Source organism: Carassius gibelio, chromosome A8 (genome assembly GCF_023724105.1).
Source record: "Carassius gibelio isolate Cgi1373 ecotype wild population from Czech Republic chromosome A8, carGib1.2-hapl.c, whole genome shotgun sequence".
Classification (NCBI taxonomy): domain Eukaryota; kingdom Metazoa; phylum Chordata; class Actinopteri; order Cypriniformes; family Cyprinidae; genus Carassius; species Carassius gibelio.
In genome coordinates, this window is record NC_068378.1 from 9409112 (window position 1) to 9427245 (window position 18134).

An 18134-nucleotide genomic window follows, 5' to 3' on the forward strand; every position below is an offset into this window, starting at 1 on the left:
TTAAAACATCATAATAATCCACAAGTAATCCACATCACTTCAGTCCCTTAAATACCTTCACTGTAAAAAATTACTGATTTTAACGGTAAAAAAAAAAAAACAATATTATGTTTTTTCTTTGAAATAACTGTTTCTTTTTATTTTTTTTCTTATCTGTTATAGTGTTAGAAGTGACAGTTTAAATTTAAAACACTTAAAACAAGATACACTGGAGTTGGGTTTTGAAATATTGTGATGTTTTTATCAGCTGTTTGAACTCTCATTCTGACGGCACCCATTCAAAGCAGAGGTTCCACTGATGATTAAGTGATATGCAAAATTTCTCCAAATCTGTTCTGATGAACAAACAAACTTTTCTGCATCTTGGACAGCCTGAAGGCGAGTACATTTTTAGAGTGATGATGTTGAAGGTGCTTTTTTTAGTGAAGCATTTCTTTATTTTCTTTGCCCAATAAATTTACCTTAACCTCTTTAAAATGTCAAATATATATATTTACTTCATATTGGAAATTAAGAAACGGTTTTGTATCAACAAACTAAGACTTTACTGTAAGATGCCACTCACGCTTGAACAATAACGTGATGTGACATACAGTCAAGTATGGTGCACACACACAGAGCAGTGAACACACACACACACACACTGTGAACACACACCCGGAGCAGTGGGCATCATTTATGCTGCGGCGCCCGGGGAGCAGTTGGGGGTTCAGTGCCTTGCTCAAGGGCACCTAAGTCATGGTATTGAAGGTGGAGAGAGAACTGTACATGCACTACCTCTCTAACCATTAGGCCACGACTTCCCCAAATAACATCCATTTAGTAGTCTGACAACTGAAATCAACCTTGACTGAATTATTTCCTTTTCTTACAGTAGGTGCATAGTGGATTGATATAACTGTAGCATTATTGAGCATGCAATACTTTGAGTTTTCCTGTAGTCAAGAAATCGATGTTTGTAATAATATGCATATTTACAAATGTATAAGGTCCTGGGTGTATCTTGAAAAAAATATATATATAGGTATATCCTAAATCTGTTTCTTCTGGTCATGGTCTTCCTGAAGATGAAGGCAGTCTATTTCACTGTTAGTCCTCTCTTGTGAGTCTCCAGAAAGATCCAATCAGTTAGAAGGCAGTGGAGAGGTGTGAGCCACACTGTGTCCATCGGTCATTCATCTTGTCTGTGGAATAAAATAAATATGAGCACTTATGTGTTATAGTTATTGTTTGGATTCAGAATAATACTAATAGTGCTGATTAGTGCTACAATAGTGCTACAAAAGTGTAAAGGATCCAGAGTCCTTATATTCATTACTTGTGACTGTGTGTGTGTGTGTGTGTGTGTGTGTGTGTGTGTGTGTGTGTGCGTGCGTGTGTGTTCATTCTGTGAAACCCCTATTATCTAAAATATGTATTATTATTTTTAATGATTTGTTTAAATAAATTAAGCATTTCTTATTTTTGAATGTTTTATTTTCATACTTTTTTAATAATTATTTATTCTGAAAGTGACGTGACGTCCAAGCGCATACACACAGAAGTGAGTACTGAACACACACCTGGACAGTGTGGGGGAAAGTAATTTTGAAAAGTAATGCATTACAGTATTGCAATACTCGCTAAAAAGTAACTAATTACATTACTTAGTTCATTTTTTTTATGGAAAGTAATGCATAACGTTACATGCATGCGTTACTTTTGCATTACTTTTGCATAATGTTTCTAAATATGAGAAAGGCTTGATTGTTTTTAATAAGAATTTAAATGTATAGCAAATGTAAAAGTCCTTTCACACTAAAAAGTGTAATGAATAAACCTCAGGCTGAAAAAAAAAACAACGAAGCACAATTGTTAGTTTATCTAAAGTAATTTTTGCTTATAGTTTAACTGGATCATCAAAGGTCAGCAGCAAACACATAATTTTATAAAATGGGATTAAATACATTTGTGTCAACACCTTTAATTATTGCAGGTTTGCGTCATATTCTAAGTTTGCATTTCACTGTTTTAATTCATACTGATGATAATAGCTGAAATTATAAGCATCAGCAGTTAAATCAGGACAGGTAACAGGCTGAAGCCTCAATCAGGGAAGAAAAATGATAAATCAAATACAAACCCAGATATCACACATCTGATGTAAGTATTGACTGGAGAACGGTATATGGCTATTCATTTATTATTTATTTATATTGGGAACTCAGTCAAATATTTCCTATTTAATCATATACTTACGTACATCCTCTTGGATTTCAAAGTTTTCGACAACTTGTAATCTGTAAGAGAAATGTAGATATTCCTTGGTTTAGATGCACAGTTTTGACATTTCGGCTCAAAGCATACAAATATTTAAACATTATATACAGCAGCATGAAATCAGGATGCAGTAAAACAAACTGTTCAAGATAACAGTAGGATAAAACACGAAGTTACCCCCAGTCTGATGATATTCTCGTTCGGTGAAGCTGACGCTGCAGCTTCTGTGAAGGAAACAGAATTACAGATGAAATGATATGCATAAGTGATGTAACACATTCATCAAAGGGCAGTTACAGATTAAGTGTGAGTATGGTGACCTAATGATGGTGACCGTAAGATTTGAGAAAAATCTGTTTATTTCTGTTTCAGGTGGTTTCTGGATCCAGTGTTATTTTTTAACAGGGCAGCAGACATCAATAAATAATTAAATATCCTTTCTAAATCAATTTCCTGCTATTAAGAAGCCTACAAAAAATGGAACCTCACAAAACAGCTTCAGTGATAAACCATTTCTTCTATTAGTTTACACAGCTAAAGCTTTCAATAGCTGATGGTGAAGCCGTCTTTTATCAGATAGTGCTGATGGGACCATGTGCGTCAGTCAATTAGATGGCTTTTTTCTGAGCCTCCAAAGTGACTACTGACATAAAACATTAAATTTAGAGCACAAGTGACTGCCTCAATGAAATTGCATGCTCCAGCCGAGCAACAGACTCTCCTAATGGACATACACTGGACGATTTTAAAGAAAATGTTCAATTCACTAGCTAGGACCACGCCACAAACCAGCTATGTAACTGGGGAAGAGTAGAAAAAGGATGAAGGGGTCGAAGGAATGGGATGATGGTCAGGTTGATCAGGGCATCTTGAATTGATGGCTCAGGGAGACTCAGGGTGGGGGTACCGTCTCTAGCGTATATTTAGGCCAGACAATGAGGACCCCCTGTTACAACCTGATAGAAATATAATGTGGGATAAGGTTGGCTGAATGGATGAGAAAGGGAGGGAAGGGTGGGTTCGAGAGAACGAGACTAGCAGAGCGGTATGAGGTGGCCCGGTATATATGGAGGTTTTGGAAGTCAGGTGATTGTTTGAGGCGTGGCCCTGCTCCCGAACTTTAGTTAACCTCAATTAACTCCATTTGTCAAGACACTTTAAATAACTGTTTAGAGAACTCATAATATAATTAAAAAATGAATTACAAGCTAAGTTAATCCTAGAGTATCTCTCTCAATTCACTTCAGTTCAATTCAATTCAATTCAAAATGTGCTTTATTGGCATGACAATTGGTAAAAATTTATTTTCAAAGCATAGTGTTTACATTGCATGTGTTTGTGGTCACATCCCTGATTTGTTGACTCCTCTCTCTTCAGTCCAATAAGTTAAATAATTTTCTTTTTGTGCTTTTATAATTTGGTTGGGCCAAATTTTGTGGATGACATTATCAGAGTCCTGATGCTGGCTGTTGTAGTCATGTTAGTTTGTTTCTGCAGCTTCAGGAGCATCTGAATCAGGGCAGGGGACTTTTTTCAGGGTTCACTTCATGGTTTTTAAGGGCTTTAAAATGGTAAGAATTGGGGTCATTCATTTTTACTTGATTTTCCAAAATTTGATTGCTCATTTCTCATTGCGCATTAGGGTATTGGCCTAATTGTGCCCTGCATGCATTGTTCATAGTGTTCCTCTGTACTCTGTCGAAACTCTTACAGAGTCTTACAGATTTTTGTCCCATTTTACAAATTCGTGATTTAGGATTGAGGACCCCACACTTCACTGCCATAAAATGCAATAGGTTCTATGACTGACTGGAATATTTTGAGCCAGATTCAAATTGGTATTTCAATTTGGACAGATTTTTTAATAGCATAAAAGGTCCTTCTCGCTTTCTCTTTTAGCTCATTCACAGCCTAATTTAGTTTACTAGTTGCATTTATCTTCAACCAGATCATCTGCAAACAGCAAGAGCTTTATGTTGGAGTCATGTAGAGTGATGTCAGGGGCTGCTGAGTTTTCTAGGAGTTTCGCCAATTCATTAATGTAGATATTGAAGAGGGTCTGTGATAGTGGAAAGCTCTGCCTCACACCCCGTCCTTCAGTGAAGAATTCTGTTTGTTTATTTTGACAGCAGACCTTCATGCCAAATGCATGCCCTTCAAACATGATCAGGGTGTGTAGGGTGAAGATGTGGTCTGTTGTTCTATAATTTGGTAAGAATCCAATCTGACTTTTGCTGAGGACATTGTGCTCTGTGATGAAGTGCACAGGTATTGCAGAACAGCTTCCCCAGATTACTGCTCACACAGATGCCTCTGTAATAGTTTGGGTCTAAATTTGTCTCCACTCTTGAATATTGGCATTATGAGTACTTGACTACAGGCTTCAGGGAAATGACCAAAACTCAGAACCAAGTTGAACAGTTTTATTAGGGCTGATCTTAATTAGTGCTCTGTGTTCTTGAGCACTTCTGATCCACTTTCTTATTTGTTTATTAGGGCCTGGATTTTCTGTAATGGGGCAGTCTAATGGTTTTGGATATTTACCAATTATATGTTCCATAAGAATCCATTTTTAAATGTTTGGGTTTGTTCTGGGTTCATTGTAATGTCACTATAAAGTTGTTCAAAGTGATTTTTTCCAGGTGTCTCCATTTTGTATGGCTGCTTGTTAATGATGTTTTTTAGGCCAGTGATTCCAGCTGTCACAGAAATTCTTAGAATGTACAGATTTTTCAATAGTTTTGAGTTGATTTTGGATTTACTGTTCTTTCTTTTTTCTGAGTGTACTTTTATGAAACTTTTATGTACTTTTTATCTGAAATTCAGTGTGCTTTATTTGACCCAGTTAAGTAGGACTTTATAATAAATATATGTAATTTCATAATTACTTTTATTGTCTACTGTTCTACTGAAATGTGTTTCATGTATTTCAATATATTTGTAATTTCTCATTTGAGAAGATGTAGTTATAATTGAATACATTTAAAATATACTAACTTGAAATGTAACACCGAATAACAAACTACAGTAAAATCTATAATTAAGTACTTTACATTTTGGCACATTCAGTACAATATTACAAGTGGGAAAATACTATTTGTTCTGATGATGAAAAAGATCTTTAAAGTCAAAATTCACTTTTGTATTAGTGGTGCAAATACAATTGATTTCTACTGAGAATGTCAGTCAGGTGATAATAGCATCATGCTGTGGGCCTGGTTTTCATCAGTGGGTACAGCATATATTACAAGTGGGCTTGTTTTGGTTTGAGTCTGATTTACTTAACCTCAATAACTTGGAGAGATTTTCTGGTACACATTTAGCCAAAAAGACTACATTAAAGCTGCAGTCGGTAACTTTTGACACTCTAGCGGTTAATAAACAGAACTGCTTGCGTCTTGTGGAAGAACATTGAAGCCAGAGCTACTTCTCTCTGTTCATGTCTATGAAGAATCACAACGGTACTGGGTTACTCTGCTGCGGTACCCCCGAAGCAGTACCCCCGAATTTTGTAAATCTTGAACACAAAAAAAAGTTACGGACCGCAGCTCTGATTGGTTGTTTCTTACCGGGAGCGGATGGATTTCTGCAAATGGTAATAGGACCACTGGGAGGTATGGAAGCATATGGGTAGCATTATTCAATTTGGGATGTAATATGCAAAATGACAATGCAATATGTAAAATGGCAATGCATTTCTGTATTTACATTTACATTTTCCAATACATTTGTGCAAAGTTTGGTGCAAAATGAAAATGAAAATTAAATTTCATAAGTTTAATTTGCCATTTCATACACCAGTTTTAACATGTAAAATGAATATGAATTTTAACGCTTTATAAGTTGCAAAATTAAAATGAAAATGTATTACGGAAATGATTAGATATGTCTAACACCTTCAAGCAAAAACTGTGGCAAAATGATCATTTAAATGCTATTTTTCTTAAATGCATTAACACTCACAGTCAAGACACTTACGATTGCATTTTCATTTAATGACACGCAATGAATGTAGCAAAATTCAAAGTGCACATTGAAAATGCATTCCGAGCCGTTCCCATCTCCTCCCCCTCCTGCCCTGTCAATCACTGCGTGAACAAGGCGGGGCTTACAGAAGGTCAAGAGACTCAAGTGAGAGAAAATGGACAAGACAGTTGGCCCGTGTACGTTTTGATCATTTCGGTTTATGGCTTCAATATTTCATTCGCACTTGTGGGCGGAGCTGAAACGCTGCTTTCATCTGATTGGTCGAATCGCTCCACTTTCAGCTTGGTCTTTTTATTGTTTCAGGCAGAATAAGAGTCAGTGCGAGTGAAGCAGTGTAATGTCTGAAACCACCACTCACTGTTAATTAGCATAATATTTGAATCAGATGTAGCTGGGCACATAATTTGTGCTGCTGAGACCTGCAAGAGACCCCGTTAAATTATTGTATGAATATTGTCCCACTGATAAATACAGTGCAAATAGTTCTGTCTCCTTGGATAACAGTGAAGTGGAAATAAATATAGTTAAATTTATGAAATAAAATTAAATAGGATTTTTTTGGGAAGGTAAGTCTGGCCAAGCAACACGAGTTGGACGAGTCTGAAGATCTGAGCTGAATTGGGTGAAGCATTTAAGTTCTAGCCTGTTTCAATTACTCTCATAATAAATAATAATAATAATGTTAACTGTATTGTTTCACAAATACATTTTTACAAAGGTTACCTACTTCAGCTTTAACTGCTGCAATGAAGTAATGTAATCCTTACATAGGTATTTTGAAATGTTCATTCTTTTTAATGGTTCAAGAACCCACATCATCATTAAAGATTAAAAACTGGTTTACTTTCTGTTCTACTGTAAAATAAATAAATAAATAAAAATAATCACAAAAGTCTGATTTGACATTTCATTTGATATTAATCATCCAACCCAACTTCTATAAGAACCAAAGGCTTTCTAGTGTTAGACATACACACCATCACAAATCAATACCAGATTGAGGTGAAGAACATTGTGCTGGATGGAGATCTTTAGTCATGATGCAATACACAGAATCTTGCCAAGCCTTTGAAGTCCCTGTGGAAAAAAGCAGCATATGCTGTTTGACAGCTGGTTTGAGATGGTCCTTAGTTGGTCATGAGCTGGTTTAAGCTGATCACGTGCTGGTCTTAAATTGTTCTTAAGCAACTAGCTTCTGCTCAGGACCAACTCATAACCATCTTAAACCAGCTCATGACCAACTAAGGGCCAGCTTAAACCAGCTCAAACCAGCTGCCATGCTTCAAAACCAAACCAGCATAATGATGCTGTTTTTTCTTCAACCAGGATAACTTAAAAATAGATTTGTCACTCTACCTATCACAAATGTATGTCAACAAAAGCACCAGAGCATGCTCAAAAGCTAATTATGTCTATATTTAGGGAGGAATAGCATACCTTTCTCTCTAGGAGGCAGTAGGCAGTGAGTAGGATAAGAAATGCTCCACAGATGCAGACCACAATGAAGCCCAGTCTGTAGAAATCATCGCTGAAGGACCCCTGAGGATCTTGCCAGAATAATTCAACCGCAGACTCTTTCAAAGCAAAAAACATCTGGCTTTAATAATTGCTGCAGGGATATGTGTGTGTGTGTGTGTGTAAGTGAGTGTGAGAGAGAGAGAGAGAGAGAGTGTGTTGAGAGGGTGGGTGTTTGAAACAGCTTTTCTAGTTGTACCTGTATCTTTATGCTGAAGCTGAATGTGTGTGTGTGTGTGTGTGTGTGTGTGCATGCGTGCGTGCGTGTGTGCATGTGTGTGTGCGTGTGTGTTCTTGTGTGAGTGCGTGCGTGCGTGTGTGCGTGTGTGTGTGTGCGTGCACATTCACCTGTGCTAGTGGTTAGCTGTGTTACAGTAGGGGGTAGATGGCTGCTGTACTCTTGCTCGCAGGTCCAGTTAACAGTAGTGTTTGTGCTTGTGATGAGGTGCAAGTAGAGGGACAGAACCTCCTCGACTCTTTGAAGTGCCTGGACAGGAGACTCATTGTACTGCCTCTCAAATGCTACAGGGTCCTCCTGCAGAGAATGAGGGGGGGGGGGGGGGGGGATTAAATACAAAGGAATGGGGCTCGGCTTTAACATTGTTTTGGTGGATTTTAAAGGGATTGTTCACCCCCAATTTTATTTTTTTAAATTTTGTCATCATCTACTCAAACACATGTTGTTCTAAAGCCATGCATGTCTTTTCTCAGCAGGACACAAAGTCTCAAGCTTCAAAAAGAACAGAAAATATACCATCAAAGAATCATACATGTGGTCCATCTCTTGTGAATTAAGTACGCTTTATTTTATTGAATGTTCAAATGCAGTATACTTCAAATCTTAAAATATTTGTTTTTAAAATATACTTGCAGATAACATAATATTAATGAAATAAAATTAAATAAAACTTGTGCATGTTCATGGAAGTTTTTAAGTACACTGTAAACAATTTCTGTTGTTTTCACAGTATTATTGCTGTATTATCAGAGAAAGCTTACTGTAGAAACAGTTTACAGTAAGTTGCTGTCAATTTTATAACTTTTGCAGTATTATTGCTGTATTTCCAGCTTTGTCTTACTGTAGAAACTATTTACAGGACAGTTGCTGTCAATTTATGCTATTCTTTGAAAAAAAAAAAAATAGAGTGGGAAAATAATTACAGTAATCCTTATATTACTGTTAAATTGATGACAGTAATAATCCAACTTACAAGGAATTTTATTTATTAATTATATATTTATTTATAAGGAATTTTATAATACATCGTTTCATATGGTAACCCATATATTAAGGCATTTGGCATATAGTTAAAAAAAGCTGAATGATTTATGTGGGTGTTTTTTAATTGCGTATCTTCATGGTTGCCAGATTTTGACACAAAACCCACCTAATCTCATAGGTTATAGCCAACAATTTTGTGAGTGGGAGGTAGTTGTAGAGATGTAGATGTCAAAAATATAGGCTAGGTAAATAGATAAAATCAATTCCCATGATATATTTTTAATATTATTATTTTGCTTTCTATTAAACACACTAATTACATAAAGAGCGGAATCGTACGCGATATACCTGGCAACCAATCGTCTAAACCGTCAGCCTGCACTCATTTTCCAATTCATTTTCTGAGCCTTTGAGGATGAACAAGACCAACGAGAACCAGTCAGGTGAGATATACAATTTTATTCAGTATCTTAAAGATGTGTATTTCAAAAAGTTTCACCCCAAAGGGAAGATATTCGTTTTAACGTTACCACTAAATAATCGATGGTGAGTTTGATAGTAGTCTGTAACACAAACATTCTAACGTTAACCAAATATTAATTATCACAAGCTTTGCTGTTAATGTTAGTTAATAATTTCAAGTTTAGAACAAAGTAATCGAAATGTTCTTCTTTCTGAACATTTGTGTGTAACTTTCACCGTGTGCGTGTGTCCTGTCGCGATCGAGGCCTTAGCGCCTAAACCTAAAGCTATGTTCGAAATCGACCTATTACACTAATGTTATGCACGACTTGAAGGGACAATCACAGTGTTTTCAGTTATATTATGCATTTATTGCGTGAGTACAACCGATGTATTCATTTAAAGTGAATACACAGGCAGTGAAAGTCGGGCCGGTGTTCTGTCGATTTGTCCTACGCTGTCAGATTTTCCTACCTCCCACCAAAACAGCGGGTAGTACAATTCCACAACGAAAATTCTACTGTAAAGTTATGGTTTATTAACGTCTACACCTACCACAACCCTAATCATACCCTTACAGTACTGCAAATACAGTAATTATGTGTTTTATTCGCGGTTGTAGCTAAAAGGGATACAGTTACAGGAAACCAACAATAAATATTATTTTCTACCAATTAGATTGCGTTTTTATTAAAGTCTACAACTACCCCAGCCCTAAACCTACCCTTACAGTAATGCAGATACATTAAATATCGTTGTTTAGCATGAGACAAAGGACGCGATATTGATGTGCGCGTGCGCAGTAAACCCGCGTAGGAAAATCTGACAGGGTAGGATAAAATGTCAGGACACCTGTTTAATTCCCTCGTCTCGGTATAGTCCTTCTTCAGACCAGACGTTCCCATGATTTTGCTCACTCGTTTTCATTAACTTCTTCAAGTGCATTAATATCTGAATACAGCCACTGCCAACGCACTGCGGATAATTTAGTTGTATATTTGATACTGTGTGATATTCACGATAATGGCTATTATAATCCCCGTATTCTTGTCACTTTGGTTGCTTCTCAATTCTTATTTGTGACAAATCAGGTTCTCCCTCGAAATCGGGTCTCTGTTAGGACACCAAGAGATCTCAAATTAATTGTAATAGGTACATAAATAAATAATAATAATTTAATAGATTAGCCATTTTTTTACAAGTAATAAATGAAATGCACAGGTTGAATAATTAATACTAGCATTCAATTATTTGATTTACTTAAATTATATGTTAAGTTTTTTTTGTGCTATTTTTAAGTTGCATTTAAGTTGACAGCTTGTCATTTCTGGTCTTTGAAATTTGTTTTCTTTTCAAATTATTTAATTTGATTCTACATATTGGAATTGTTTTGTAACCTTTTTATGTTTTAACTGATCCATGTTTCTCTTTGTCTTACAGGTAAAAATCATTGAAGTCACCAGATGTGGATGGGTAAGTACTGCATCTAAAGTTAAAATTGTTTGGAAATAAGATTAGAAATGCCTTTATCTTGCAAAGTGTGTCAGTACTCAGTAAAGTCTATTCCAGAATTTGTCAGACTTGCTAAGGAACACAGGAATCTTGCAAACTATAGATTCTCTTGTGGATTTTTCCAGTGTCCATGTAACTTCAAAACTGCCGTTGGCCTTCGTACACATATGTATCGTAACCGTGCAGTGATTACACCAAGTGCTGACAAATCACACAGTGGTGTTAATATGACATGCCAGGTTATGGAATGTTCTTTCACTTCCACATCTGGGGATGCATGGTGAAACGAATATCTCTGTGTAGGTCTATGCAGTGTTGAATATGTTTTTCATTTCTTTCAGCGTGTATGTTGTTCGACATTGCAGCGTGCTGATGAGTTAATAAAGAGGTAAGTCATTTTCAAGTCTGTTTATCACATTGATGTCGGTCAAGCTGTAGTGCAACTTAATTTTTGTGTTTTGTTCTCTATAGGCAGCAAAAACCTGGGATCTGCATTGGCCCTGTCAAGTCTGGAGAGTGTTTTTACCATTTAATGAATTCAATTGTAATAAAAGTTTTTAAATGGACTTCTGAGTGTTGTCATAATTTACGTGACATTTAATAATCAGTAATATAACTGTGTGAAATTTTTTTTTGCATACAAGCCTTTATATTTCATTCTTTTTTAAGCATGTAACAGGTTGTAGTTAGTTATATGTTGTGTATAGATGAGTATATGTGAATATAAAAACTACCGTAATCAATTATACTGCATAGTAACTTTACAGTATTTTAAAATACAGTGCAAAAACATGAACTGTAATTAATTTTACAGTATAAATATACTGTAAGTTATTATACAGTATGTTGTGAACTACTGTAGTCAGGTTTACAGTAATATTACCGTGGAATAAAATACTGAAGCTTGCTGGCTATTTGTTGCCAGTAAGTTACTGTTGATTTTACGTGAAATTTTTTACAGTGTAAATAAAGATGAATTTTTTATTATTGTTTATAGTTCTTTAAAGAAGTAGACTTTATTTAGATTTTTTGCTGAAAAATAAACTAAAGCACATGTAAAGTACTTTAAGGTACACTTTACCCATATTTCAAAGATAATAGAAGTATGAAATTATATATGAAGTGATGTACTGAAGTCCTAATAAAGCGGGTGAAAAAGCACTCTTAAGTTCAACTAATTGCATTTTATATAATTTTAAACTAATACATTTTCATCAAATTTTTTATTATCCACAAATATTACAATCAGCTCTCACTTCAGTATGTTTTTAAGTATATTACATAACTGATAAGGGCTCTTTTTGAAAGTATGCTAAAGTGTACTTCTTTTTCAAATAATATGTGACTCATTTGAGGATCAGAAATTAAAGTCAATGTTCACTGAATATCTTCTTGACATCTGCCACTTGAGTCATGAGGAACTACTGATGTCAGTTTGGTGAACGAATCTTCTTTTAATTAGATCTATTAAGTGAAAGCAAACAGTTCACAAAAACTGTCTGAATGATTAGTTCACAAATTCTGGTTCTCACATTATGCATTTATTTAGTATTTCACAGATGAATTGAAAAAAAAAATATTATGCTCACCAATTCTGCATTTATACATGCAAAAATATATTTGAATTTTAAATTGTCAAGAACGTAGCCAGTTTATAAATTATGCTCAGTATGTTTCCTCCTTTGATCTGAAATACATCTCAGAAGCTAGGTCAAGAAAGACAAACTGTCTGTTCAGTATTATTCATTATCTTCGACAAAGCCAGGGATAAGCATTTCCTTAAGAGTAGTTTGAGTGGATCCCATAATTCACATGCTTTCCTTCATGCCATGAGCGATTCTGTTCTGATGAAGAGTCTGCTGAAGGAGTTTCTGCCTCATGCCATACTTGTGAGCATGCAGGAATGACATGGCAAAATAAGCATGGACAATAAATCACTAAAAGCTCCTTGATAGGATTTTTTTTAAGGATGTTGAAACTAGGGACAAAGACTTAGAAATATGAAAAAGTAACACCATGACCTCTTTTTACTTCTTGTACTTGAAACACATTTCTTACACACAGCATAGTATATACAACACCAGCTGGCAGATGGAAAAATTCTCAAGCTGAATGTTTATTTAAATAAGTGAAAATGACTTCAAAAAAAGTAAACCAATCAACAATGGCTAATAATCTTACTTAGACTCAGTAATGTCCTCAAAAATCTAGTTTTAAAATACAACAGTGGATCTTATATATAGCTATTGCTCTCACGACAATAATGTATGAGGAGAAGATCTGACCACATGTGCTTGAGTGATATTTATGAATTCAATTCATCATCTAGTAGGTCAATTTTAGCCTTCCATGTTGTAATCTATATTACAACATGGAGACCACAACCAACTCCATACACCTTTTTAAAATCTGAACCCTATGCATTTAAAACAAATACACCAAATATGTTTGATTGATCATAATGGGTCACTGAATCATTGACTCACCAAGTTTGTCCAAAACTATGAATAACAGTGAGTATTAAAAATAGAAAACAGCTCATTAGTTAATATTTATTCATATAGCTAGAAATATGAGATAGTTTGCTTCTTAATGGTTTTTTTTTTATGTTTAATATTACCAAATGATAAACAGATCATTATGTATTGTGAATTGAATCAAAACAGTGCAATATAAACAAATTTAACCGTGTTTCCATATAAAAATCAAATTGACCCCTGTACACTGTTAACCCCTTAACCAGCCTTTAAACGTCCCGTACCACCAAACCTGTCCCTAATCTTACACGTATCACACCTTAACAGCAGCAAAAGTGTTGTACATTAACATAAGCTTTTAATTATTTGATAGCATCTGTTTAAATCGTTTGTAGATTTTTAAGAAGTGCATGATCATATGAATTAGGTTTAATGACATTTGTACAGGTGCATCTCAATAAATTTGAATATCATGGAAAAGTGTATTTATTTCAGCTCAAACTGTGAAACTCGTGTATTAAATAAATTCAGACTGTAAAAAGTAGTTTCAAAAGTAGTTTAAGTCTTTGTTTCTTTTCATTGTGATGATTTTGGCTCACATTTAACAAGAACCCACCAATTAACTATCTAAACTCAATTTATCTAATTTTGAGTTGAATTAATGAAATAAATTAACTTTTCCAACAACATTCTAATTTATTGAGATGTACCTGTATATAATGTTTGTTAATGATTTATTAATGACATTTATGATGCTACCAAACATTTTAATAATCCAATGGACACTTTCATCATATTTAGGGTTGCACTACAAACATTTTAATGAAACATGGTATACATAGGATCTTTTTTTCTGTTTGCTACATTCCTTTCCTCTTGAATTTTTTACTTTTTCCTTTGTATTCCATTCTAAAAAATATGAAAAAAGACAAGGTAGACTTATATCCCATATCTCATATCCCATGAATAATTCACTGCAATGCACTAAAAATCTCTGATTTTCCTTACCTAAACCTCACATCTCATTCCTGGTCTTTCACATTTTTTGTTAATTTCACTTTTTCTTCCGTAATCCCTAAAAACAATGTGTATGATTAATACAGTATTTACTGTCTGTCAAAATGGTGGAAATGTCTTTGAAATATTATCACTCAATATTCCAGTTAATAAACATTTTAGGTTAAACCAACATATGTTATATAATGTTGACATATGTAGGTCTTTTGAGGTTATTCGTGCACTGTTGAAAGTAATTTGCTAATCTGTTAGCAATGTGCTAATGTAAAAATAGATTTTCAGTGTTCGATGGTTTAATGACAATGATGTCACCTCATTGTACCCAATTTTAGAAAATGCATATTTTAATTTAATTTTCACTGAATGTTTACAGTTTATTCCCATATAGTGAAGAAAGAATCAAGGGGTATAGCAAAAAGGTGTATAAAGACACTTCTGTGTTTTATATATTTTTTTATATATATAATTGAACCATATTGTAAAGTGTTATCAATTCATTAACTAATCTTAAAGTAAAATAGAGATCCATAACTAAGTGAGGCTTGTTGTCCCTGTGATGGAGATATGTGAGTGTGAGTGCACACACACCTCCAGTTCCTCGTTCAGTGAAGGTATGCAGTGTTGGGAGTAGATGTTGAGGATGAGGTTCTGTATGGAGAACACTGCTTGAGCACTTCCTGAGCCCCGCACGTGTTTGAAGTGGACATTAAACAGTTCAAGCACCCTCGGCAGAGCAGCCTTCACATAACACACCACGCTCTAAAAGACAAGGCAGATAAATGAGTAAGCAACAGGTCAGAGAAACCTGGAGATCAAAACCTGGCACTTTGCTTTCAAAGAGATCAGGCCGTTTCCTTTGGTTCTGTTGGTGTTTTTGTAGCGGGTTTGGTGAATCTGGGACTGAACTGGTATCAACACAGTGTACTTTGTGAATTATCTTTTGTAAGTTGGGACCATTGGCTTAAACCAATGTTCAGAAGTTCAGACGGTCTTCAGAAAAAAGACTGTTACTTTCCAAGCACTTACATCTTAGAACTTCATCAATGAGCATCTAATCTGAAACACGCCTCAGACATTACTGCATTTCCAAAGCCAGATTCAAAGCAGAACACTTTGGAATAGAAGCTTGTAGAATGAAAAAAAACACCCTTTTTAACAGAAAGCAGAGGGACACAGTGTTTTACAGACCCTCTTACCAGGTGTTTTCTCTCAATGAATGTATATGTAATTGAACAGCCAGTCCGCAACTGGTTACTGATCTGAAGAGAAAACGACATGAGATGACCAGTTAAGAGACTGAGGTGTTACATTTGAAGGATGACTCCATGAAGCTGTACTGTGATCTGGTTCCTCACCAGTTGTTTCAGTTGAAGCAGGTGGTCCATAGTGATGGCATGTTTGCAAGGACCCGGGATGTCCATCATGGAGAGGGGAACACACAGTAGCATGAGAACACACACATTCTTCCCCTATAGTGACAAGCAAAGAAAAACACACATGCACTCACAGATGTTTGTTTTTCTATCATCTGTGGACTTTAAACCTTTTTTTTGTATTTCTAATTTTGTCAAGAAATTATTATTATAATCACTAGTGACCAAAACAGCTAAGTTACCAAAGGTATTCAAAATACCTTCTTTTATATTGTGCAAAAGAAAGTAAGTCATCCAGGTTTGAATGAAATGAAATGATACTCTAAAATAGAAACTAAAACTACCAGCAGATGGCCGTAGATGTCTTTATGAGTCGATTCGTTTAAATAGGTGATTCATTCAGGAATGAAGCAAAAGGCTCTCTTTATGAATGAGCCTTTGAATCATTGATTCACACGAATCGTTCAAAATGTGGATTCATTCAGAAACCAGACACCGCTGTGTTGCTCGGAGATGCACAACAGTTCTGCTGTGGCTTTATAGGTTTTATTTTCATTGGCAAAATTGAAGAACAATATTTAACATTAATATTGCACAATATTAACTTCTTATTTACTGAACTGCTGTATAAAATCACATTTGCACTCGTGTGCTTCATGACAAAAACAACACTCGTCTGGTATTGCTCTCCCTGCTCGTAATGCTTATGATATAAATACAGTATGAGACAAAATGCATACAGTGGCTTTTTTCACCCAATATCTTGCAATTTTAAGACATAACTGCATTTATGGAGTTGTTGTCCTGCATCATATTTGCCAACAGTCAATTTTATGAAATGTAAGATGACGTACAGATTTGAGGGACGTACAGTGTGTTAGCTGTGTTATTTTTTCATAAATAATTAAGTTAAAGCATTAAACTGACGGCCATAGAATTTATCAATCAAAATATGAATGGGATATAAATATTAAATAAAAATACCTCAATACTTTAATAGAAAGTAAGAACACGTCACTATTTTCTTCTAACTGCTGTCATTAAAAACTTTTCTTGCCGGTTTGACTCACTGCTGGAAAGTTAAAATGAAGTATTACTTTTTTTTTTTTTGCCAGGCATGCCACTGGCAACGTTCTCCCCTCACTATCAATATACATTTTCTCTTTCTTTCTTTCTTTCTTTCTTTCTTTCTTTCTTTCTTTCTTTCTTTCTTTCTTTCTTTCTTTCTCTCTCTCTCCCTCACTGCCAGCACTGTATCTTGCTGCTTTTGTTATGTCTGCATCTGCTGCTTATTTTTACATTTCTTTTGATGTATTTTTTTCGTATTATAGAGGCACTGAATGCCATAACTTTAACGCCCAGCATACACTAAACAATAACTGACATGAATGAGAACATTTCTTCAAAATCTCTGAGAACATGGCAGAGAAATGCATACCACTTCAGCACCACTAAATCATGTTAACATGTCAAAAGACTATAGTACTTTTGAAAATGAAATGCAAAGTAAAAAATGTTTGCAATGTCAAAACATTTCTACAAATAAAACCAATCAAATCAATAAGACAGGGCGTTTCCAGCTTTTAGAAGGACCACATGTGTAGTTCCACTGATGAGCTTCAAACCTACCTTAGTTTTGTAGAAGTGAAGGGGTGTAGGGTTGTTCATCTGGCTCGCCGATCCAGCAGGATAAGTTTACAATCCTCAGTAAGATGCATTTGAGCAGATGCAAGTGAAGTTTTGCTGTGCAGAGCTGTGGCAGAAAAGCTCAGAAATGAATCGATCCACAATCACAATGAAAGTGCACTGACCCAGACATTGATTTTAAAGCACATTCTGAATGTCTCACAGGGACTTTCTCTGTCTGTTCCCTTCACCCCCTCCTTGTCTTTTTCATTAACTTCTCCGCCTTTTCATGCCCACACCTCTCTCTTTTTCTTACGTTCTCATGTTTTATAATGAGTTTATGAAAGCAAGGCTTCCTGCTCACTGTCTTTTTCAGTTTAAAATCTTGGCATGCATATGTATTAAACATGATGCAAGGACTTATTTTATTTAGACTCATGAATGATATTTCTCTATACGTCACACAAGCCTCAAATGTCGGAGATCTGATATGGTTTCTAGACTCACCCAGCTATAAATATGTCTAGCTTTACCTTGTTTTGATCAAAGTTCTGACACCATTTTAAAGGCTTTATTTTCTTTTGTGTGCTGATGGTCAGATGTTCCCCTTTGTTCCTTGGATAGATTTGTACCTTCCTTCTGAAGCATGCTGAGAGACATCTCAACATCTTAACATCTTAACTG

General features: G+C 35.2%; 1 protein-coding gene and 1 long non-coding RNA gene across 3 annotated transcripts in view; one reads left to right on the forward strand and one right to left on the reverse strand.

The window, feature by feature from the left end:
* The window catches only part of LOC128018368 (uncharacterized), a 19502-nt gene extending 1764 nt beyond the window's left edge, over window positions 1–17738 (reverse strand). Inside the window, exons 1-9 of one of the 2 annotated variants that reach the window (XM_052603848.1) lie at window positions 17454–17738; window positions 15807–15920; window positions 15648–15710; window positions 15040–15210; window positions 8110–8296; window positions 7684–7820; window positions 2437–2483; window positions 2243–2279; window positions 1–1184 (exon numbers count right to left, since the gene is read on the reverse strand). The exon at window positions 1–1184 is cut by the window's left edge and continues 1764 nt beyond it. In XM_052603848.1, the coding sequence (XP_052459808.1) occupies window positions 1176–1184; window positions 2243–2279; window positions 2437–2483; window positions 7684–7820; window positions 8110–8296; window positions 15040–15210; window positions 15648–15710; window positions 15807–15920; window positions 17454–17492 (804 nt within the window). In that variant the 5' untranslated portion in view covers window positions 17493–17738 and the 3' untranslated portion in view covers window positions 1–1175. Of the gene's footprint in view, window positions 1185–2238; window positions 2280–2436; window positions 2484–7683; window positions 7821–8109; window positions 8297–15039; window positions 15211–15647; window positions 15711–15806; window positions 15921–17453 lie in introns of both variants that reach the window. The other variant, XM_052603847.1, reaches the window with a different exon arrangement.
* Window positions 8700–11523, forward strand: LOC128018369 (uncharacterized). Its single transcript, XR_008184834.1, has 4 exons — window positions 8700–9426; window positions 10886–10918; window positions 11299–11345; window positions 11429–11523. It is a non-coding gene; the product is annotated as an uncharacterized LOC128018369 (long non-coding RNA).
* Window positions 17739–18134: the final 396 nt, after the last annotated feature.